Source organism: Strix uralensis, chromosome 19 (assembly GCF_047716275.1).
Source record: "Strix uralensis isolate ZFMK-TIS-50842 chromosome 19, bStrUra1, whole genome shotgun sequence".
NCBI classification, from domain to species: domain Eukaryota; kingdom Metazoa; phylum Chordata; class Aves; order Strigiformes; family Strigidae; genus Strix; species Strix uralensis.
In genome coordinates, this window is record NC_133990.1 from 13,008,410 (window position 1) to 13,032,960 (window position 24,551).

The 24,551-nt window shown below is 43.1% G+C and overlaps 3 protein-coding genes across 6 annotated transcripts; 1 reads left to right on the forward strand and 2 right to left on the reverse strand.

Moving 5' to 3' along the window:
* The first annotated feature begins 454 nt into the window (after window positions 1–454).
* MILR1 (mast cell immunoglobulin like receptor 1) lies at window positions 455–5,882 on the forward strand. Its single transcript, XM_074889148.1, has 8 exons — window positions 455–525; window positions 616–660; window positions 1,491–1,778; window positions 2,106–2,390; window positions 2,897–3,010; window positions 3,443–3,532; window positions 4,609–4,671; window positions 5,010–5,882. The coding sequence occupies exons 1-8, from the start codon at window positions 492–494 to the stop codon at window positions 5,126–5,128; spliced, it is 1,038 nt and encodes a 345-aa protein (XP_074745249.1). The 5' UTR covers window positions 455–491; the 3' UTR covers window positions 5,129–5,882.
* An 822-nt stretch (window positions 5,883–6,704) lies between these two features.
* On the reverse strand, window positions 6,705–12,678 carry POLG2 (DNA polymerase gamma 2, accessory subunit). 3 transcript variants are annotated; one of them, XR_012631549.1, is made up of 8 exons: window positions 12,124–12,676; window positions 11,420–11,546; window positions 11,162–11,267; window positions 10,609–10,782; window positions 9,434–9,574; window positions 8,500–8,580; window positions 7,698–7,921; window positions 6,705–6,906 (listed from the first exon to the last, which is right to left on the reverse strand). XR_012631549.1 is itself a non-coding variant. In XM_074889146.1 (8 exons), exons 1-8 carry the CDS (start codon window positions 12,641–12,643, stop codon window positions 6,741–6,743), a joined length of 1,416 nt encoding a protein of 471 aa, XP_074745247.1. In that variant the 5' UTR covers window positions 12,644–12,675; the 3' UTR covers window positions 6,705–6,740. The 3 variants fall into 3 exon arrangements, 2 of the variants coding, with proteins under 2 accessions (XP_074745247.1, XP_074745248.1); XM_074889146.1 differs by having other exon boundaries at window positions 7,821–7,921; window positions 12,124–12,675; XM_074889147.1 differs by lacking the exon at window positions 7,698–7,921 and having other exon boundaries at window positions 12,124–12,678.
* Window positions 12,679–14,816: 2,138 nt separating this feature from the next.
* DDX5 (DEAD-box helicase 5) lies at window positions 14,817–22,457 on the reverse strand. 2 transcript variants are annotated; one of them, XM_074888765.1, is made up of 13 exons: window positions 22,307–22,457; window positions 20,582–20,747; window positions 20,334–20,430; window positions 20,119–20,252; window positions 19,933–19,998; window positions 19,335–19,476; window positions 19,095–19,255; window positions 18,747–18,919; window positions 18,489–18,599; window positions 18,203–18,264; window positions 18,064–18,123; window positions 16,591–16,815; window positions 14,817–16,006 (listed from the first exon to the last, which is right to left on the reverse strand). In XM_074888765.1, exons 1-13 carry the CDS (start codon window positions 22,312–22,314, stop codon window positions 15,624–15,626), a joined length of 1,788 nt encoding a protein of 595 aa, XP_074744866.1. In that variant the 5' UTR covers window positions 22,315–22,457; the 3' UTR covers window positions 14,817–15,623. The 2 variants fall into 2 exon arrangements, with proteins under 2 accessions (XP_074744866.1, XP_074744865.1); XM_074888764.1 differs by having other exon boundaries at window positions 22,283–22,439.
* Between the last annotated feature and the right edge of the window lie 2,094 nt (window positions 22,458–24,551).

Genomic DNA, 24,551 nt, shown 5'->3' on the forward strand with positions numbered 1-24,551 from the left:
TTTTTTTTTTTACAATTTTGAATACATCACTCCTAAAAAAAATCCCAGTACTGCATACTCCCTTAGTCTCAGCCATACAATCCCTTGCATTATTTCTAGCAAATGTGTGACTCTTTCGTGTGAATCAGTGATCTCATTCTAAGAACAGTGCTACAAAAATTATATAGTCTTGTATGCTGCATGGCAGCATGGTTTTACCACACAGCTCTCACATGGAAAAGCTGCTGTTAATGTCAGCTACATCTTAGAACAACTGTATGTGACATTTAGTTGTATCCCAAACTGCTGTTCCTCACCCCACAGCTTTTTCTTCTGCCCACTGCTCTGTCTGCCATAGGGTAAATGTAAGTGGAATATGAGAAAAGTTTTTACACAAACATCTGTAAAGATCAGCACTGTTTCCATATTTAGGACTTCCTCAACCCCTAGAGCCACTCCTCAAAGATCTCATCACTGTAACTCCACCAGCTGTCTTCTTCAGTATCAAGAAAATGTATTTGCTCACAATTCTGCTGTTTGCCTACCGTAAGCCAAGGATATACTTTTTATATATTACAAATCTTTCTAAACAAGAACCACTGTTTCTTGTCTGAAAGCTTTCTTTTCTTCTCTTAGTTCAAATGTCTCAGCAGATTTGGAAAACTACTGCAAGTGGCAAAGGTAGGTTCTCTTCCGGTTTTGCAATATTGCTGAAATCAACTGTTAACAAAACATGGGGAGGGATTTTTAAATGTCCAAAACCTTCATGTAAAATTAAATCTTTTGCCCCTGTCTGTGCAGTGAGGCAGTTTACAAGTTTGTATACAAAAGTTAGCTGTTTCTTTGCTGACTTGTATGTACAGTCAAAATTGCTTTAAGTTGTTAAAAATATTTTTCGCGCTCTAGAAGTGTCATAATTTATCTTAGTCATGACTAGTTTATTACCATTTTCTGTGAAAAGACATTACAAGTTTTTATTATTAATTTATTTGTATAATCTCATAAAAGCAAACTAACCTGATAGACCATCAAGGCTCCTGCTGCTACTATTCAGAAGTTCAATCTACTTACACAAGGTTAATTCTGCCTGTATACATACAGCCACCATTAAAATACTGCTTTTACTTTCGGGTTCACATGCTACCTCTCAACTAGCTTATAAGGTTACTTTTTCCTATAATTAACATCCCATAATATTTATATTTCTCTTTTATACTTCCATTATTTTCATTGCTGCTGTAGTTCAAAAACATTTTTGTTGGTTAATCTCGATACATCTGTTGGCTTTGTGTGTATATGCTCCCTTTTGTATGAAGACATGAATTTTTCATCAAGTGTTTGTTTGAAGCTACATACTGATTTTGAAAAATATGAAGTTTTGTTGCCTGCTACCTGAGGCGGAAAAAATATAACCCCCTATTTAGCCTGGTCCTCAACATATTTTGGGAAAAATCTGAGAGTTTTTTGGAGGATAGGTGCACTGAACTCACTCAGAAGTTTCTTCTTTCCAGACATGCTGTCCAATCCCAGGCTCAAACCTGTTCGGGGGACTTTGAACGTAGTGATGAACCAGAACGTGAGCCTCTCCTGCCACTCAGACTCTGGATCTCCACCTGTCAGATACACACTGTTTAAACAGAGTCAGAAAGTAACCACTTTATTTAGGCCAGACTTGACCCCAGGTTTGTTTAACTTGACTATCAACTCTGCCAGTGACATGGGTGAATACAAATGCAAAGCTGAGAATAACAGCACCGCTGGTGGAAAATACAGCAACAGTCTCAACTTCACCCTTAAAGGTATGTCTTTCTTGCTGCTGCACATTTTATTTTAGGGGCACATATATTGCATCAGACGTGGCTGTCTGCAGCAGCAGGAGTCAGGGGTTTCTTTGTGGTAGGTACTGTTTTGGACTGCAGCGTGTGCCTGCCTTGGCTGCAGAGCTGAACTTTACTGCAAACGGCTATTATTTGCTTAGGAGTCGGCCGTGCTGTCCTGATCTGGCTCACTGAGCTCTCCATCCTTGATGCCCACCTCATTTGCCAGTGTTGCCACTTAACTCTGAGCCTTGCTTTGGAGCTTGTCCTGTACTCAGTGATGCAGTCTTTTCAGTTTTCCTTTTACAGAGCCAATTTCCAGACCAGTGCTGAGCTCACCCACCTCTCAAGCAAAGAAAGGCCAGAATGTGACTCTGTCTTGTCTCTCAGAGAACGGCTCTCTTCCTATCACATACATATTCTTCAAAGGAAGACAAAGCATCTCTACACCAGTGAAGATGCAGAAGCGGGAAGCAGCTGTGATTTTTCTATTTATCAATTCCTCTAGTGACTTTGGAATCTATAAATGCAGAGCTGAAAATAGCTTTCACAATAATACAAAATATAGCAACAGCTTCAACTTTACATTAGCAGGTATGCATGCATGAAACATTTTACCACTGTCAATAAACAGGGACCACACAAAATTCAGAATGTTGTAACAATGCAAGTTTTTTAGCCAAAAATTTTGTTCCTGGAATTCAATGCTCAAAATATAATTTTTTACAATAAAAAAATGTGAGTTTTTAAAATTAATGCAAACAGGTAGAATTTCATGCAGTCTATATAGTAGTAAAAGGTGAAGTGACCATGAGGGATGACTGTAAAAGATTCATTTTTACAAGACACCCCTGGTCCACCCTTGCTCCACCCGAGGAGTCTAGTTTCATTTTTCTATGAAAGAGAGTCAACTGGCACCAGCGAGCTCCCTTCCTTCTGCTGTGACAGTGTGCCCTTGGGACTCTCCTGCGTAGTTTGGTTAACCACAGTTAATCCAAAAGCTGAAAGAAATGCAAAGTCTTGATTTTAATTTATAGAAAATACTTAGAATATGAAAAAACATTTAATTGCATAAACACCTTTTTTTTTCTTTTTGGCAGAAGAGAGAAGCCATTCTCAAGCCTTGATCATTTCTCTTGGGTTGATCTTGCCACTATTCGTAATAGGATTTGCTCTCGCAATTCCGTTTTTCATAATTCCTTCATACAAAGCAAGTGAGTTATTTGAATGTCGTTTCATTTTCCAGAGATGCTCATTTATGTTGTCAATACAGTGTGTGAACATCATGTTACAAGTAGAGTTACGCTCTTGGTATTTGAGGATGTTGTCAAGTCTCCTCTTAATCAGCATAGACAAGACATTGACAAGGCAAAACCTCTGAGCTCTTTTAGATAGTAGGTCTGGGATGAGGGAAGCAAAGCAACATCTAATTTAATACACACAAATGCTGGAAGGAATTGGACCTCGTTCTCAATAAAGAAAGTAAATTCTATTAAAAATGCCCTTGGTTAAGGAGCAATTTTTATTATGAAAATAACATTATTGAGATCTCCAAGTATTCAAAAAATATTATGGAGCTGTTTATTTCCCTCTAAGAAAAATTGATATATGTATATAGGCATATATTTCTCTTTTACAATTTGCAGAAAAACTTCAGTCTACTAGGCCCTCAACTGCCCTTACTTCAACAATGAATGCAGAAGAGTCTGAAAACTATGTCATCTACACAGAGATTGGTAAGTTACTTCCCTTGCAGTCATGAAACTTACTTGTGAGATTTTGGTTGAAGAATGTTATTATATTATTTGTAGCTAGTATGAGCAAATTTCTTCAGGTACTACAAAAGCAGTGGAAGGGGACACCTACTATCACTCAGTGGGCGAGCTAATATTCCTACTGACTGTGCCTGGCAGAGGCATTATTTGAAGTCCCTCAGGATCCACATTCAGCACTGTCAGCCACTCAGTCAAAACTGCAACTGGTTAAATGAACTGAAGTTCTATATAAAAATCTACTGTAAACACAAGTAAAATGAAGAATTGCATTTGGTAACTCATGGTGAGGATTGAAATAGCAATTACAGAGGAAGGAAAAAAAAAAAAAGACAGTAAGTAGATCAGAGGTGTAATGCCCATTTACTAAGAGACAAAAGTGGGCTACATGTAAATTGTAGTGAAATAAAACTTACATAGCTTCTGTGATCTGTTCAAAATTGTTCAGTACCAATAGTTCTTTATTCCATGTTTCTTAACTTTGACAAGACTCACAAGTCAGTTCAAACTGAAATTATGAAGTAATGCTAGACAAGAAAGCAACTCACCTATGTTAAAACATTTTACTGCTTCAACTGCAGAAAATACACAATAACGGAGACATTACATGAAAGCCACGATGGTATTATCTTGTAGTTTTCTACATTTGCCTTATACGTAAATTTTCAAGGGAAGAAGAACCCCCCAAAACAAACTAACAGCAAAGGTATTCTCTTTCCTGTGTCTAAGTATCAAAAAGTGAATCATTCTCTCCAAACAAATCTGCCTTCCTGTTCACATAGTAGGCAGAATTCTAGCTGCCCTGCTGTTAGCTCAGTGCTCTGCGTAGCTGCTCACGCCAGATATCAATCAGTGCTCTACCCACATAGCCTGCAAGGACGGTGACAACAGCTCTGATAAGGCCCATGAATGCTACAGAAAGCATGCTAGATTTATATTCAGTATGGAATCTTGCTGCGTTTTTCAAGACAATTAAAAAAAAAATAATCTGGTCAGTCTCTTGTAATTGAGTTAACTGCTATTCATCATCTTTAATCCAGAGCCTGTTAAACCAGAAGAAGAATACGTCAACTTTTCTGTTATTGGAAGAGAAGATGAAAAAGGTGAAAACCTTAAGCTATACTGTTGAACATCTGATGGGCACTAACATGTTTTTGGTGGATTTTTCTGGGGGGAGGCAGGGTTTAGATAGTAGCAGTTACATACTGAAATTGCTTACTTACTATGGAGAAATTAAAATAACTCTTTTTGGGGAAAAAAGCAAAAAAAAACCCAAATAAAAACTCTATCACCATCCTATGACCCAAAAATTCAACAGCCTCGTTATGAAACCATGCAGGAGATGTTATTAGTGACCAAGCTGCTGATGGAATATTAATTCTTCTGTTGAGTATCTACCAAAAAAAGCAATTCTAAATTACGTTATTCTGACTTTTAGCAGAGAAGAGGGCATGTACCGTCTATTCAAAGGTCTTCATCAGAGATTCAGTACAAGGTAAGACCCCTTTTGTGATTAATTTATCACATATTTTTAAAGAATCTTTCAGTCCTCAGATGTGATAAGTACCACCAAGTCTGCACAGAACGACATGATGTTTAGATCCTAGTTTCCTGGCCTAATTATTTGGTACACAGTATAGCTGTATAGAGACAATATAGCTCATTCTCTACTAGCAAGCAAAATCCCCAAGTCATCATTTCTAAGGACTTGAACTTAAAAGAAAAAGCAGAACAGATAAAAATTGAAATTAACAAAGACCCAAACAGCAATCCCATTAGACAAACAGCAGCTTATTGCCCAAATAGCACCATAAAAACCAAATGAAATAAACCAACACAATCACCTTCAGGTAAGATCCTGCTGGATGCAATATATAGTCTGACATTATATCCATCTGATGAATAAACAGACCCAAATTCCTGTACCTTTAACAATTCTGAAATATAAACCAGACTGTATGCAAACATAAGATAATCAGGCTTTAGTCAAGTATTAAAAAAAAATATCCAACTGTGATGGCACACGCTAGAGAATTTGTATTTAGCCTCTGTACTGCTGTTACCTAGCAGCAAGGATGGCAGTTTCTCAGTTCAACATTACTTCAGCTCTCAGAGTAGGGATAGGATGCTAAAATTAATTTTTGGGATAGTTAACTCCAAAACAAAATCTGCATCCTGCTATAGGCTGTTTCTTAGACGTTTCTGGGTTGTTTTAGCATTATTCCATAGCCAGCTTGTGTAGAATTCCATGAGTGAGTCATACAGCCAGACTATGCTAACCTTGCATTATTTCTAGCATAATTACACTATGCAGCAATTAATATCATTGTTACAAATAACCTGTATATAGTTAAATAAGCACCATGTTAATAGAAGAAATTTTTAAGGCAAGTTCTTGTGTTTCATGACAATGATGACTATTGGTGGCTGCATGCCTTGTTGCATACACCTTTCATACTGTGACTTACCAAGCTGGACATGCACAGTGAATCTAGAGATCAGAATCACTCGATTGCCTATCTGTGCAAACTCCTGTATCTGATTTTGACTACAACACTTAGCTATAGGATAAATACGATCACACATTATAGTCTTTTTTCCACCACTTTCTATGTACAGACATTTTTTGTCCACAAAAATGTTTGTCAAAAACTTTACAATTTATTTCTTCTATTTCCTCTGTACTCTTGATAATGTATTTCTGATTTTTGTGTTTATCAAGTGGAAGATGAAATAGATTAAATGTTGAAGAACTGAGGTTGTGATTCAAATACATTCCTACAAACAGTACAAAGATACTTAATGATGTTATTAAAACATCTAAGATTGGGAAGTCTTTTATATAAAATACCATTTCCCAGCAGAGACCATAATTGTGACAGCAATACACAGATGAAAGATTTTTACGTTAGGACGGAGTACTTTCAGGAAGATGGTGAAACAGAGGACATGAAAGAGAATATGGTTAGCCCTGCTAATGAGGGAGAAGTTTGTCCCTTCCCTCTTTTCAAGGTAACCTGGAAGAACCACATGGTCTAGATTTGACAGAAAACAGATGCACCACCAAGTTTTAGCAGAACTATTTGCAGAGAAACCACTGAGTCTGTGACACCGTAGAACCCAGTTCAGGCACAGATGTTTAAGAAATTCCTTTTATTCAACAAATTTAAGTTTACACATTTTTGGCTGATGTTACATACTTAGTTAAAAAGTCCTTTAGCCTGGAAATGTGCATCATTTCCTTCATGGTAGTGTCTCTGCTTCTCAGCTGGACCACTCCATTCTCCAGAGTGGCATCAGTTATCAGGACCATGAAGAGAATGCTCATCTCATCGTATCTGCCAAGAAAAGAGCACACCTGTTACTGCTTTTGGTGTACGAAAAATTCAGATAAGTTACGTACAAACGACCATAAGCTGTAAATATTTATTTTTGCTATAAGGCACTAAGTCCAGTATGAAGACACCAGTTTTCTTGTTGCCATTCCTTGCTTTCCTGATTACATTTCTTTAAATTATTTAGCTACTTTTGTACGTAAAAAGAATGTTATTTGGTGACCTATTACAAGAGTATTTTTGTAGAAGCAGAATATATCTTTCTTCCGTTATTTAATAGCCAGGCTTACTTTGAAGACTACTGCACAGAACAAAAAGTTTTATTTATTTTCTCTCAGGAAAAAATATTCATCAATATGCTCGAGATCCATTGACATTTTCAAAGTTCACTGCTGATCAACAAATCATATATGAAGCCTTCAACAGGAATAGTAGTTTTTATCTGCACAATAATTCTATCACATACACTAACAGTAATGGCTCCAGACTTGGAAGAACATTCAAATTCAAGACTAGACCCAGTGTGCTATTTGAAATAGTACTTAAGAATGAAACAGAAAACCAATCCAGATGCAAAAATGGGGGGTGATGGGTGGGAAACAGTTCTGCAAGCTTATGACTCATCTTAAGACATTTATTTTCAATAGGAGAGACTCTAAAAGGCATTTCACAGTTCCAGAGAAACAATAACATGTGAAAGGCTTATACTTCACTTAATTTAAAAAAGGAACTCTCTGACATTGCTCTTTGTAATAAATCTAATTATATCCAAATTTATAGTTGAGGATACATGCCTTCAAGTCATGTGGTTACTGCACTCGATGATTTCTTACTGAAAACAGGCATATTTTCGCTAGTCCACAGAAAGTCATCTTTCACCTTCACACTTTAATTTACAAAAGACTGTTTCTCCTTACTTTGTATAAAGCTGTTCCAGAGATACCTGCACGGTTTCAAGATAACCCGGCCATACAGAAATTCTATTTTCTGACAGTTCATTGAACAATCCTTGACAAACCTGTGTTTATTTAAAAACAGAAGTAAAAGACAGACTTTGAGGGTTTGAAATCCTATACACAAAGAAACTATTAAAAAAATATAGCATGTGTGGTATTAGCATTCCTAGCTGGTGTTAATTTTCTGTCTGAAATAATCTCAAAATAGAAAGCAGCCTGGCAATTAAATCTCCATTTCTATTTAAAACCATACCAGTGTAATTTTCCTCCATTCTGTGGGGACTGGCTTAATGACTTAAACAAAAACTTTTAAAAAATCCTTCTGAAGATGTGACCCATGCGTGAATTCTGAAAGATTAAGAAACTGAGAGGGATTGTGTTATTTTCCTTAATTTTGTATGGAACAAGTATCAACTCTATTAATAGTACTAAAAGCAGTGTGCCAACGAAGGAAGGCATCCACTACCCACTGTCTGCAGTGTACTCCTTTGGCTGGGACTCAGAAGCTGCACAGTGGAAGCATTGAGAATCTCTGAGAATCAAAGCAGCAGCATGATTTCTCCCCAGCATAAACAGTGTCTGAATTGTAACAAAAGGTTACATGGAGAGTCAATGCTCAAAATACTTTCTTAGAACGTACCTGTCTCAGCTCTGTGGTTGGACCTTTTCCTACATCCAAGGCCACTTTAACAGGTGCTAAACAAGGATGAAGCTTAAGTACCTAATAATTTTACAAAAAGCAACAGATTACTAAGTGTATTTAGTGTGAAATTCTAAACAGAACTAGGAAATATTAGACTTTTTTCTCTGGAATTAAGGTTCTAAACATGCAAAAATTTTCTCATAGTGTAAACCCCTGAATTAGAAGCAAGGTGCATTTTATAACTAGCACACGTGCCAACTAGGTTAGCATGACAGAAATCACGCCGTTTGGGCTGAGCCCCAGAAAAGAGATGTTTTGTTAGCAGAGCTCCATCATCTTTAACGGAGCCAGAGTGATCAGAGACAGCCCAGCAGACAGTTCCCATCCAGTCTACTGCCTGTTGCTAAAAGACCAAACGGCTGTTTGATTAACAAGCGCTGTCTGAAAGCAAGCACTTTAACTCCAGAAAAACAGGGTAAAAGTGGGAATAATGATAGTCCTTGGGGAAATACCCCAATACCACCTGCGCCCCACTTTTTCTACTCTTCTCAGCAACCTTCAAATGCTGCCAGAAGAGACAAACTCCTGTTTCCCACGCACAACAGCTACATTCCAATTCCTCTTAACTCCTTCATCGCTTACGTGGCAGAAGCCTACCTACTCGTCAGAGAAAAAGAAGGTAAAACAGGACAGGTGACCTCAGAATGAGAGAAAAATTGCTTATGTGGGTGAAGAGGACCATGGCAGCAGTCCCATGGGGCAGCGAGCAGCTTTCTGTCTGCAGCTGCTGGGGAAGGGAACGGAGGATGGCGATGTGGAAAAGGGAGACATTTCCATGCTTGAATTTACCATGTTGTCTGTGGGTTTTGTACTTAGACCTGCCCCTGCCTTCCATCATCCATTCTTCCTTCCACCTTTTACAGAAAGTTACCTTTCTCTGTGAATTTTTCTTTTTTGTAAATGGATTCTCCGCTAGCTGTAGAGAGTCAAAGAGATAGGCTAATACTCCTCGGTCCAGATTTCCACTCACAGACAGAACATGAGGAATAACATTCTTCCTTCCATCTCGGCCCTGAAGAGAAAAAACCCACAGAGGGATATCTCAAAGACTGTCCCCAAAAGCCTTTTGTTTACTTTAAACATATAATGAGGCACTGAGCTCAAGCACTCTTATTACAATTAAAATACAGTGACATTTGTTTTAAAAAGTTACCAGCAATCTTAAAAGTGTAGCAGTAACTAGATAAGATTGTAACACTGGGGAAAGCAGAAGATCAGAGCAGGATGGGATTATTTTCTTGTCCTGCCTCTCTGATCATAAATTTAAATCTATGGCAAATACACTTGAAACTGCCTTTTGGAGGTTTGTAGATTACTTCCAATTGAGCACAAGAATCTGTCCCCACATTTTGACAAATCACTACGTAAACCACAGTTTTGTAGGTTACATTACAGTCTCCTGCCTTTTGTATAGAAATAAACTGCAAAACTTGGAAAGACAGACAGGACTATCATGAGGAGAAAGTTGCAATTTACTGGCAAAATACCAAATTACTCTCATTTTATCTGTTCAGCCTGACTTTTCAAGCATTGCCATTTGCCAGAAGTTTGTCCCTCTCCAATATATTCAGTGGAAAGGTTTCCCTCTGGTCCATTCCCCCTTCTCAGTGCAGTAACTTCTATAAAGCCATTTGCAATGTTTGTAATCCATTAATCCACATATACTTCTACATATATGGAACTGGACAAGCTACAGAAAGAAAAAGCATTTACATGTTCTTTTTGATGTGAGCTTAACATGCAAAACAGACTGTTTGTCTTGACATCTACTCACAGGTAAAGGCTATGCAACTGACAACAACTGTCTTGTCAATATAGCTCATTTCTAATTTCAAAGAATTAGCTCCTTGCAAATAAAAAACCCCCAAAACACTATTTTATCTGCTTTTGAAAATGAAGGTCTGACTGCAGAAAATCAATTGTACTGCTTTTACAACAAAAGAATTAAAGACAGTCATATGCTAAGCAACTGGACCAGCAAAGAAACCATTTCTCTCACACATTATCATCTTTATCAGAAAAGATTTTTAATATAGTAAAGCTTACAAGTAATTTTGAACTATCCCCTGGATAGATCTGTAGTAGTTCACTATCTCCAAGGTTCTTCAATGTTTCTATTGTTTCTGTCCCCCAAGGAAAGCTGTAATGTAAATTAAATCCTCTTCTTCCTTCTTCATCCTCAAAGTCACTGCTGCTGAAGTTAGATGGGCTGACTGCAAACTGAAAAGATATAAGAGGTGATCACTACTGTGCATGCTGTATTAACTTCAAAAATCAAGTCTGTAATGCAAGCTGGTCTGATTTTCAGCAAGATTTTTTATAAATTACAGCCCAACTCTGTTGTTTTACAGCATTTTCATCTCAAATCACTTGAACACAAAACATTTGCCTTTCTGCAAGTCACATTATAAACTACTTAACAGGTTTGTTATAAACTTAAGTAAGTTTTTTGGTTTCTCACAAGAAATACACGTATTTCAGCAGCAAGAATGGGCTAGCAATATAACGCCATAAAAGCAATCTGTGTGTCTATTCCCCCCTTCTCTAAGATAGATATAAAGGAGAAGGCCAAGATTTCCCGTGGATATGCTGCTGTTACCTTTCTCCACCATTGGAGCCTCTGCCGTAACCAGTAATCGAGCCACTGTCCTGCAGTTCTGGGAGAACTAAACCATGCAAGCAAAGATGTGGTCCTTTCGCCTATTCTTTAAACAATAGCAAGGGCAGCAAGTTAACTCCTTCAAAAATAACAGGGAAAAAGCAAGAGACAGCATTCAAAAATAATCCAAAAGTGAAACAAGTGGAAACAGTTGGTTTAAGTATAGAAGGGGATTAACTAACCCCTCTATTACTCTACCTTGTAAGGTTTTCGTTGTGCTGTTCGCTTTCTGGAATAGAGTGAAAGCACACTCCAATCTGAGCCAGGCCACAAGGCAGTCTTTTGTTCACCAATTCTAAGCAGCTAACATACTGCGCCAAAGCACCTGTCAAAAGACAAACTGCTCATTTTAGTAGCCACAGGAAAAATTTTCATTTGTTAATTCTACCGAGGGTGAATGTAGCACATATGATACACATGCTGGTTATCTACGCAGTCCCACCAGCTTTAATGTTTTGCAGGGATTAGTTCAGCAGTCTGTAGCCTGATTCCTCCGGGTACTTTAGCAACTGTGATTTTAACGTGCCTCTCCCCTAATTACAAGGGGAAAGCATCCAGCGCGTACTCCAGCACTCATGCTGCTCAGGCCCTTGAACAGGACACAAACTCACAGCGTATCATATAGAGGGGTTTGGGTTGGAAGGGACCTTAGAGATCATTTAGCTCCCACCCCCCTGCCACGGGCAGGGACACCTTCCACTAGCCCAGGCTGCTCAAAGCCCCGTCCAACCTGGCCTTGAACCTGCCAGGGAGGGGGCACGCAGCTGAAACTTTCCCAGCGCTCTAACACAACTGGAAAATTCCCTTAAACGCAGCTGCTTCGCTCCCAGCAAGAAAAACAGGAGCAGGCGCCCGGGCTGTGCAGAGCCGCTCACCCCTGTGCTGACGGACGAGGCACCTACCGGGCAGCAGGCTCTCGCGAAGCGTCCCCGCGCTCCCCAGCACTTCTTCCAGAGCCGGCCCGCCCTGGACAGCTTCGCGCAGCGTCTGCGGGTGCAGCAGCCGGAGCCCCTGCTCGGCCCGCGGGGTGCCGGCGGCGGGCGGGCCGTGGAGCGGGGCATCCACCGCGAACACCTGCTCCTGGAAAGCCAGCGCCGAGTCCCACCACTGGGCCGCCAGGTTGCCCCGCAGCGCCACGCCCAGCGGCCCGAAGCCCGGGTGACAGCCGCGGAGGTAGGCGCGCCAGGGCAGCGCCGGCTGCGGCTCCGCGCCGCCCCGCAGGAAGTGCCGCCGCCAGCACACCGCCAGCAGCTCCTCCCCGCTCGCCGCCTCCTGGCCGCCGGCCGCCGCGTAGGGCCGCGCCGGGGATCCGACCTCCACCCGCTCCGCGACCCGCGCGGCGGATGGCCGCCGCCTCAGCACGGGCCGCCCCCAGGGAGCGCGGCCGCACCACCGGCTCCCCTGGCGGCAGCCCAGCGCCATGTTCCCGCCTCCCTCCTCGCTCCTGGCGGGCGCTACGCACGCGCCGCGTCCCCGGCGCGCAGGAAGCTGCGCTGGCTCGCGGCCGGTCAGGAGCGGGCGGGGACGCGGCGGCCGCGCGTGCGCGCTGGCACCCCGCGGCCAGGCCGCCCCAAGGCGCTGACCCCCGAGGCGGCCGCTCGCCGGCGGCCCTGCGCGGGCTGGGCAGCCGCCGGCATTCCGTGCCCTTCAGCCCGCCCCCGGCCCCCCTGCGGCTGGCCTTCCCCTCCGGGACAGCGCGGCCCGGAGCTACGCTGCGGGCTAGAAGTGGCGGCGTGCGGGGAGCGGGTGGGCTACACTTTGGGGTCAGGGGGCCACAAAGCTCTTTAGGGCTCCACAGGAAGATTTCTAGGGGAAAAGCCCCTCCAGCTCTCCGCAGAGCAGCAAGACCTTGCTTTGTAGGGACTGAAGCAAGACAGAGGCGGAGTTGAAGCGAACGTGTCAGTGCAGGACCTTCTGCTCCCAGGGCGGGCGGCGGCCCCCCCGCTGGGGAACGCGGCGGAGGAGCCCCGCGGCAGAGCAGTGGAAATTTCCATACATGCTTCAGCACGATTTTGTACCAGTGCCAGAAGGTGGAGCTTAAGAAAGGAGGAACCATTCCGAGCTGGCTGCCCTAAGAACTCATGTGTGTTAAGGCCCGCTGAGATGGAATCAGCTCGGCTGTGGTTCTTTGCTGCACAACCCCGTCCCACTAGCAAGGGTGAACTGAGAACTGAGACAAGGCTGGAGGAGCCGCTACTCTTAGGTACAATTTTATTTATAAGGCAGATACCAGAGTACCTCAGAATATTGACATTTTTTCACCACTTGATGTGCAAATGCTAAGAGGAGTGCCCACCTTACACCGAGCAAAACCCTTCTCCCTCAGGGAACACTTTCCCCCAGGTGGTGGACATTTGGAAACACTGCAAGGCAAAAAAGACTCTTTGTCAGAGCTGTGCCTTTCTGGTTAAGTAAAAACTAAGTAAAATTTCAGAAAGAGCACTCCCCTAACCCACGTCACATGTCTAGAAGCAAGACAGAACTTGAGCCTAAGTTCAAAATTACTTCAGCTTCTAAAAGGTAGCTGATTTGGCCACATAATTACACAAGTCCACCAAGAATCTACAACCTTGAAAAACCTGTACTGAAGAGTCACACGGTGCATCTCTTCCCTTGATTTCCTGATTAGGTTTCCAAAGCCCATTTTCAACCAGTATGACTTGCAAATACTTCTCTGGGTTTCACCTTAGCACCAACCAGATTGTTATCTCCCATCTAAAGGGAGAAAAAGGCTGTTTGTTCTTTGCCTCACTGTTAAAAGCACCACAATTCACAAGCTAAAAGTTTTCTACATCTACCTTTAGCATAAAGTTTTTAAAACAAAAACCAAGCTTTCCATTTCCTTTGCGTTGTTTCAGGCAACGGACCTGGAAACTTAGCAATTAACATGTCATATTTCAAAGATAAATAACCATCTAGTTCCTTGGCCTCAACACTGACAGCACTGGGCTGGGGGAATGTTGCAAAGCCAATTAAAAAAAAAAAGACTTGTTTCCACATTGCCAACCACAGCTTTAGACTCAACTGTGAGGACTCCAGCTGAAGTTCTCATAGCAACAGTGAATGATCACAAAAGTAGTCAACTGATAAAACTCCACGGAAAAGGCAGAAAGATATAATTAACAAGCAGATTAGGCTGTGGTTAAGAACATCACAAGCTAAGCCTCAGAGGAAAATGATCACCAAGAGCTAGGCAGAGACTAGCAAAAATATCTAAGGCATAAAGTCTTGACTTGGGTTCAAAACCTAGACAGAATCTTGCCTCAGTTCTTGCAGATTCAACCTTAAATACTTCAAAGCTGTAGTCAAGCATTGTTAAACTTTAAACTAACCATTGTTACTGATAAACAAGTGAGAGGAAGGAACTGAAAGTATTCACTGGAATTTTAATACACCGTACTTGAAAGCATTAAGTACTTTAACCCCAGGATCAAGTATTATTCTTTCTTCACTCAGCATGGGCAGTGCTTTGAGATTAGCAAGTCATTTACACATACTACAAGTCTTGAAAAAAGAAATCCATGAAGTGTGTTCATGGATCAACAGCCCACCTCCCCCCCCCCACTGCCATAAAGAAATCACTGCTCAATACCGGTTTAAGTATAATTTGAAGTTTTAATACTAAGATCTTCCCGTTTCTCTGAAGCTCATAGTAAGCCTGCATGCTAACTCACAAGGCCTGACAGCTGTAGATACATTGCACTCGAGCCTAGTCTGCACATATGCTCCTGTGAAGACAACAGTTATGGTGCTGCAAAAGCTTCCTACACTTGTAGCAACACCACTGCAGAGTTCTGGTTTGCAAGACTTCCAGCTACACCATTACTCCTAGTGGATCTTTCCCAAAAACTGGCCCTACACTAGGGAGACACGGAAGAGTACTGTTTCCAACAGGTACTTAGAAGCCAGCTTTAGTTTTCTTCCCCATCAAAGCAGAGCCTGCCATGCTAAGCAATCTAGCCCAATCAAGGCAAGGCTGTTTTTTCATATAAGCTTAAATGTTTAATCAGACACAGTTGAGAAACCTTTCTAGAATTTAATATAAAAACATTTGACATTCCATCAATGTAAAGTTGTGCACATGTTGAGAAAATTGCCATCTGAAAGAAAATTCGGTCTTCAAATATCTTTATTGGAAGGCCATGCACTGCCTTCTGTTACTGTATTTCAAATCACTGTACATTTACTTTGAAAACACTGTCTGCATTTTCTAGTACAAAAAACTAAAAATTGTTTCAGGAATGTAGAGAAATATTCAACTTAAATAGCGAAAAAGTGCACCATAATTACTGCTGCACTGCAGTCATTTCTGCATTTCCCATTTCTTAAATAACTATCCTGTTTTGATAACACACAATATAAAGAGCAATTATGAAAAACTGAGACATTTAAATACACTAAGTTATTGAGAATAACTTGTCGGCATTGGGTAACCTATCATAGGAGCAGCACCAGTGGCAGGATATGCATACTGCTGTTGGTTCATGCCATTGTGCATATTTGCAATGTTACTCCCGTACTGCTGATCATAGCCGTTCTGGTAAGCCCCCGCAGGGTTACCAGCCCTGAAGCCAGCCTGCATGCCTGCAGCTGCAAAGCCATTTCCAAAAGGAGTTCCATTACTGAAACTTTGGGCACTGTAGGCCCCATTCTGAGTTTTTGCTCCAAAGTCTCTCTTTCCTAGTGCACCATAGTTTCTCTCAAAGTTCTCCCTCTCTCTAAAACTACTAAATCCACCCCTTTTGCCCGCAGAATATCTGTCACGTCGATCACCTCGGGAACGACCTATTAAAAAAGACAAGACATAGTTATATGTATGTCAAAAAGGCTGTATTTTACATAGCACCAAATGAGTTCAGCTAGTAAGAGAAAAATCTTTCCCTCTGTTCCAGCAATGCAAACCTACTGTAAAAGCTTTCCAGTTGTAACTGGACTCCAGTGTAGATGAAGACTACTTTGATAAAGCTGTCTAACCTATGAGGAGTCACATGCTCTCCCCTGTAACACAAGTGGTGGCATTGACACAAAAAGTCACTTTCATCTTGCCAAAAGGACACTTACATCCATTTTTCTTAGCCATATGAGAGAAGGCCACAAAAACGAGCCCTGAAGTGTTTTATTTCAGAGCAGATAGAAGTGCATCTTTGGCCAGCACGAACCATAGGTGCGCCACAGCACGAGCGGGGAACGTTCAGGGGAAGGGGTGGGGTTTTTGTTATTGCTGTTATAATAAATACCTTTTCAGGTCACCATAACTGGTAGCTAAACCACCTTCCACATCCATTTTGGAGAGAGGCTGGAGGTGGAATTTGAGTTTCCATTTTGTTCCGAGAGGAAAGCTATGCACTGTGGTTGAGAACAGTCCTTACCTGAACCTCTGTCTTCAATCAACTGAAGCAATTTGGGGTTGATGGCTTGATTAGCCTCCCGAAGCACAGAGATGAGGTCATTTACTTGCTTAATATTGTTAGGAGTAAAGAATGTGTATGCTGTGCCTGTTTTGGTACTGCGGGCAGTTCGTCCAATTCGGTGGATATAGTCCTCTGAGGAGTTAGGGTAGTCATAATTGATGACAAATTTCACATCTTCCACATCTGTAAAGTGTTGCAGTGTGGCAAAAAGCAAGGTACAAAGTTTTGCACACCACAACAGCCAAATCGGAGATAAACATTAGACAATAGTACTTTAAAGGGAATAATGGCTGCAAAGAACAGTGTTAGAATCATCCATTTCTGCATGAGTATTGTGGAAGAGAAAGTTATGCACACTCCGTCTGTTCCCGTCTCATCACCCACCCTGTGATCCAAAACCTTACCATAAAGGAGTATGCATTTGCTTGTCATTCCCAACTCAAGAGTCCCCTTTACAAATCATCAAGTGACATCTGAATGCTTCTTGCAGTAGGGCCACTAAAGCTCACAGCAGCCTCTTCATGTGCTCATTTGAGGACCTTAGAGTAAAAACATACAAGGTCCTTCACATACACACTCATTAGAAGCTCAAAAAAAAGGGGCCACACTGCTCGTCTTGCCAAGACCTTTGAACCGCAGCTGCAAGAAAAACATACCTGTCCCCCCAAAGTCACCAAGTTGTTTTTATGCACTGTGTCTCGTCTAGGCAAGCGCTTCCAAGAAGCCAGGGTTCACTTGAGAATGTGTCTCTCTCTGGCAGGTCTCGACATGACGACTATGTATAGGTGGAGGAACTTCGACTTTCAAAGGCATTGAAAAGCCATTGCTTTCCTGCCCCACTTGCTAAAGTGAGAGGTGGACTTTTTCTCAGATTTCATGTGCCAGTACTCACCAATTTGTACAAGGCTTAGTACATTTTAAAGCTGCTCTCTCCATTTCATGGTTGAAAAAAATTTCATTGAACATTGCAGTTTGTAATTATTTTCTTCAACATTTCAGCAAACTCACTGAAATTCAAAGACCCACAGATCACAGCAGACAGTATGCACAAAACTAACAGTACTGCACCATGGCAAATCATGCAAAGCATGGAGAGAAGAGAAATACCAGGGCAAAGTGAACTGTGAATGAAACTGCTTATTTCATGAGAGAACAGTTTATGGGGTAGTAGTTTAAAGGATGATCTTTGCCTTTTGAAGATTACTGGCACACAATGCTCTCAGCTTTCACCTCTCTATTTGACTGGAAGCAGCCAGCCGATCACTTCCACTAGTCCTCCATCCCCCTCGAGTCCTCCGATTGTCATGCCTAGGCCTTGCCACAAAGACTGCACCTTTATGTGAAGAAAACTTAGAAAAATGCAGAGGTTAAAGAAAGCAATAGACTTTCTTTAAATAGCTTTGGGCAACTGGCATTACGAGTTGTACTAACCTAGACCTCTGGATGCAACATCTGTAGCAATCAGGATTGGTGCTTTTCCGTGTTTGAATTCTGTAACACAAGCAACTTGCTGTTAGTTTGTTCATTAAGTAACAGAACATATGCTTGTAGAAATTGCCAAAATACTCACCATTTAGAACCCAGTCCCTCTCCTGCTGACTTTTATCACCATGAATACCCATTGCTGGCCACCTGAAAAATACAGAAGATGACCTCAGACCATTCCCTGAGTAGGTTCATTAGCCAAAGACAGGGCTACTGGCAAATTCCAAATAGCTTCTAGAGTTAATTTTAGCATTTTACCTGACACCTGGTATCAGTGTATTTGAAAGGTTTTTTTAAGTGGCCACTCATGAAGAATCAAGAGCATGCTCAGACTACTGGGGCAGCTCACTGAAGTTTCAGCTATTACTCACCCATCTCTCCTCATTTTCCTGGTAAGATCATCACACCGTCTTTTGGTTTCCACAAAGACAATTGTTTTATTTTCCTTCTCACTCATTATTTCTTCCATCAAACGAATAAGCCTATTATGAAGAGACAATGGTTAGAGCTGGGATTGATTTGTACTGCTGAAGTTTAAACAGCCTGATTTTTTATACTTTTAGTCATCTCAGACTGGTGTCAAAAACCCATCAAGCATGTTAAGTGCTTTGCCCCCACTGACTACTTACTTGTCATCTTTCTCTACATCATGACACACATCCACAATCTGAAGAATGTTGTGATTTGCGCTTAGTTCTAATGCACCAATGTTGATGTGTACGTATTCTTTCAGGAAGTCTTCAGCCAGCTGCCTTACTTCCTTTGGCCATGTGGCACTCCACATCAGAGTCTGCCTGTCAGGCTGGAGAAGGAGACTAGGGTCAGTACAAGATCAATCTACAGTCAAATCAAATACCCAACCAAAAAAAATTCTACCCAGGCAAGCCTGAGAAAGCCAATTGCACTGCCCTTGCTTTAATGACCACAGTGGCATTTTGTTTCTGCAAGTGATAAATGCATGAACCATTCATACTCACTCTTATCTGATCCACAATTTTTCTGATCTGAGGTTCAAATCCCATGTCAAGCATCCTGTCAGCTTCATCAAGGACAAGGTAAGTACACCTCCTGAGATTGGTCTTTCCAGCTTCTAAGAAGTCTATAAGTCTTCCAGGTGTAGCAATGCAGATTTCCACACCTAAAAATCAAGGACTAAAGTCAGCTGAAATAGTTTTCACATTGCCTCAGAGATGCATCAAATCAAGGCTTATCCGTACCTCTTTCTAAGTCACGGATTTGTGGTCCCTTTGGAGCACCTCCATAAATACATGTAGACTTCAAACGGCACGCTCTGCTATATTCAGCAGCTACCTGCTGCACTTGTTGAGCCAGTTCACGAGTTGGTGCCAGCACAAGACACTAGAAATAAGATGCCCACCTTTCAATACCAGTTGCATACCTATTCGAAGCTTCTAGTCTGACACCCATTTTAAACGGAAAGGTTGTCATATATTCCTTCAGTGCCAGATGACTAAAGTAGATTTAAGTAGCCCAAACTAGCAAACTAAATTACCTAACATCTCAATTACCAAACACTGATCTATGCTGTGTGGTAAGATACCTGAAAGTCACTAGCTTCCAGGGGACTGCAACTTCCAAAACAGGACATCTAGCCCTGTTCTGTACAATTTTAAGGACAATCCAATCAGAGCGTATAGAATGTTCCTGGGATCCTAACAAAACATGGAACCACTTTAATCATACATAGAAACACAATACAGCTAACGCACCCTTATGATTGTGGAAAACTGGACTGTAAAAAAAAATATCCCATTCTCTAGAAATTAAGATCCCCTTTCATTTAGGAATACTTACAATAGGTCCATCTCCTCGCTCCAGGAATGGCTGATGATTTATATGCACAATAGCAGGCAACAAGTACTGTTCGGAAGAAAAAAAAGTCTCATTAGTCTCTTCCCAGAAGTGTTCAGCCTGCACTAAGCCAGGCCATACTTTCACTGCTGAAATCCAGCAGTATTCCAGGCTACAACCAACACTTACAGACAGTGTTTTCCCTGATCCAGTCTGTGCCACTCCAACCATATCCAATCCACTCAATGCAACAGGCCAACCTTGTGCCTGAATAGCAGTTGGTTCAGTGAAGTTCTGCCTCTGAATTACTTCCATAACATTTGCTTGAAGAGAAAAGTGAAACTTATTAGGACTTTCTTTTAATCAAGTCTAGAAGAATAACCAGTATGCTAGTCTTCACTTACCAGGAAAGTTAGCTTCATAGAAGTTTATAATTGGTTTTGGACAGTTATGGCCCCTAACTGTGACTTCTTTGCTTGATCTGTACTGTTCAACTTCTTGCTGCAAGACAAAAAAAACCCACATTTTTTGAAATAAGCTTTGATATCAAAGTTCTCTTTTAAGTTACCCCATCCATGCTTGTTGGGCCCCATGACCCTCAGCATGTTTGCACTTTTTGTTTACTTTTGCATGAGTTAGACAGGGTACATACCACAGTACGTCTAACTACATCAGGATGTTCTTGATAGAAGTTCTTCTCAAATTTGGGCAGCTCATCTAAATTCCATTTCTTTTTTGTAAGTTTCTCCCCAGGGTTTCCAAATTTCTTCCCAGAGAGGGGTCCACCTCTACTTCCTCCAAAACGTGGGGCTCCAAACCTAGAGAAGAAGATCATACCTTAATCTAAGAAAGACATTTTGGTGCTGCTCTTATACAACTTAACTGCTATATTTGTGGTCCATCCTGTAACTTTACAATTCAGATTTATAAACCCCACCTGCAGGATACCAAAACTTAAAAAACCATACTGAAGTTGCAGATGCCACAATCTGCCTAGTTACAATTCATATTCAGAGGCTGAGGTAACACATATCTCTGCGGTTTCCTTAAAATGAAATTGAAAGGCCTATTAGCAAGTTACCACATAGGCGAAGGACATTAAAACCTTTGTACTACCTCATGATCAAAATGGTTTCCCACCCAAGTGACACTCCCACTGTGTGTCAGCCTGCAAAAAGTGAGCCGAGGCAGTTACAAAACCTTGGGGCAACTTTCCCATAAACCGTTTTCTTGTATCCCAAAAGAGAGACTTCTCTCAATAACGATGTTTTACGAGGCCATGCATTTTTACGTTAGTATTTTAGGTTCGCTCACTCCGTTCAGAAAAGGCTCATCTCGAAAGCCTGGCCCGGCAGCCCCGAGGCGCAGCTCGAAGCCACGCTAAGCCCTGCACTGAGGACCGCTAAACTGGATCCGAGCGTGGGGCTCTCTCCCCCGCCCCGATTGCTCCCCAATTTTGGCCGGGCAGGCGCTGGGAGCGATCCTTCCCAGCACAACACAGCGCTCCCAGAGGGGACCTGGCTGAGTGGCCGCTGCTTCCTGCCAGCGCTGTTTCCTTTGTCTCTCATTTCTGTCTACGCCACATTTTCCAGCCGCTGCCATTTTAGAGTCTGAGCTGGGCGGGGGGAGGAGGAGGAGGAACAAAGGCAGCAGCAGCAGCCGGCATTTTGATTTCCCCTCAGTCACCGCATGGCGGGGCCGGCCATTAACATCCGCTTACACAACACAAAGCGGGAGCCGGCCGGCTTCTGCCAGCAGCAGCTAGAGCCACCGTCCCTTGTGAGGGGGAAGGGAGGAAAAGGGAACCGCCCTACCGAGAGCTCCCCAAGGCTTCGGCACCGACGAAACGCCCGGCCAACCCACTGACCCACAAACCTCCAGCCAGCCCGCGCTCCCCGGCCCACCCCCAGTGACGGGGGGAGAAGGGAGAATCGAGCTCTGCGTGGGCCATCCGCACCCGGGGGTACGTCCCCGGAGAGCAGGGGGGCGAATCCATTTTCCCCGCAAAAAAAAAAAAAAAAACACCCACCCACCCGCGTCCCTCATAAGTCGTCACACACAAGCGGGGGCAGCGCTGAGGCGGACGGACCGAGCCCCTTCGCGGATCACACCGCCACCCACGCACAGCTGCCGCCCTTAAGGGCTCCTTAAACCATTTCCCCTTCCCCGGCCTCCCCGCGCGAAGCTCCGGAGACCTCGAGACGGCAAGTGCTGCGGAGAAGGGCTCCAGGGCCCAACCCCCACGACTCGCCGCCATTTTAAACGGCTAAAAAAACAACCACCAGCACCCCGCCGTCAGTCTAAGAGTCCGGACGCTGGCGGCGGCTAGCGCCGGCCGGGCCCCCGGACTCACCCTCTATCCCTGTCGCTGGAATACCCGGGCATGGTGATGGTGGCGGTGGGCGAGACGATCCCGGTCACTTAAAGTGGGTGTCGAAGGATAGGACAGGATACGACGCCGTCGGTGGGGGCCACTGAATGTAGAGCGCCCCTCCGCCCGGATGCCGGTTATATAAGGGGGCCGCGGGGGCTGCTGGGAACCGGCTGGTGACGCCAGCGCAGAGCCCGCCCCTCTGTTATGTAACGACCCAGCAGCCCCATCCCCGCCCCCTCCCGTGGGGGCGTGGCCACGGCCCGGCCGACTGACCGGCTTCTGCGCTGGCGGCCGGAAGTTCCCCCCCTCCTTGGGGCGTGGCCTCCGCTGACGTCACGGCCCGCAGCGCCCCACCCGGAGCGCCGCTCCCCCCCCCGTGAGGAGGGCGCGAGCGGCCGCGCCTGCGCAGAGCCGCCGGCAGCCGCGGCCTGGGGGCGCTGCCTCGGCCCTTGGCTGAGGCCTCTGCGCGCCGCCGATGGGTCTTGGCCTGACGGCAGCGGGGATTTCCCCCCTCCCAGCCCTTGGTCACTGCAGCTTGATGCCTTTCGGCCTCCTGGCTGGCCCAGAGAGCCGTTTGGCTCCCAGCTGTGGCGCAGGAGGCGCGGTGAGGCGGCGTGCTTCAGTCCTGGCTGGGGCCGGAGGGCAGCTGGTGGAGCAGAGGGACCCCAGCTGCCCGCAGTGGCGTTCCCTGAGCTCAAAGCCTCACAGATACAGTCACATAAACTGTTTGTGGAAAGCCTCCTGCAAGTGATCTAACAGGTGAAACCCAGGCTTAAGCGGAGTTGCCACGTTTTAACTAGTAACTGATACCTGAAGGAAGGGTAGGTGCAGCCACGCACCTCCCGCGATCTTCGAGAGACTCGAGTCAGGTACACAGATCCTCACAACAGGTTGGACACAATCGTAATAGCAGATAGATTATTAAATGCTACTTTGAGCAGTGCTTTTAGACTGCTACCCATTGCCCTTTATAAATATTAAATACATGTGATTGGAAACAGTTACTATTTTTATCTTTCCAAATTCCACACCAGGGCTAGTAAAGCAATTCAAAGGTCACAAGAAGTGCACCAGTGCACTAAAGGACGGGGCTGTTTAGAAAGTGCATGTATCATGAACATCAAATAGCTGAAGCGGATACTGTGTTGCTTATCTGCCCTGCTTTGCTAGCCTGAGGAATAACTTGAATGTCTTGCTACCCGAGGCTTAAAGCACACAAAAGAAAAGGTGAAGCTTGAAGCATAAATGCAATCAACCATATTGCCAGACCACCTGTTTCAAGCAGTGGTGAATGCAAATGAAAACAACATAAGGAAGAAGTGCTGTAATAACACTCTCTGTTTATATCCTCCCACCTTCTAGCAATCCATGCTTTAAGGCTTTTCTGAGACAAAAATAACTGTATTTTATGGCCATTTCTTCACATTTTTGTTCTATTTATACTCTTAGCTCTTAAGACACCATAACAATGTCTTTCACAGTTTAATCATACACTACCTGAAAAACATTTCCTTTCATTTTCAACACATTGCCTGGTAAGAACAAGGGGCACGAATGAGTTATTAGAAATGGTGAGTAATAAATTTCTATTTATTTATACCCTTTGTGGACATTAATATCTTCTAAGTCACCTCCTTTGTAAACCAAAGCTACAGTCTATCTAATCCTCTCCTTTAAAAGCAAATCCACACTTCTGATTATCCTTGCCATTTTCTCTTTATTAACAAGGATTCAGGATTTGAGCCCCATACAGATTTACATAATGAAGGCACAAAGACGCTTTTGATTTGTTATGTATTGTTTCCTAATCTTTTTCCTTTTTTTTGATTGTTGCTAAGAATGGAGCAAGGTTTTTCAAAGAATACTACTAGATGTTTCCATGATCTCTTCCTCAAACTAACACCTAAATTAGGCTTTTATTTGTTTATGAATAGCCACAGCTGTTCCCGCTCAGCAATTTGGAATACCACCTGCATCACTCACTTTTTTATTGTTTTGTTCTTTCAGTAGCACTTTAATTTGACTAGGTTTCTTAATCCTGCAAATTGCCTGCAAATATCCCCTGCAAATTTCTGATAGGGGATCCTCCCCATTTTTTTCAGTAGGAGTTACTGATTTAATATAGTGTATTAAATATTTTTCTCCCCAAATACCCCTTTTAACACTCTATAGCTACTGACCATATAGGCTTCCTGCTTCTGATGAGTCTGAAAAAGGTTTTTTCAAAGGCTGTGAAAATGTCCGATCT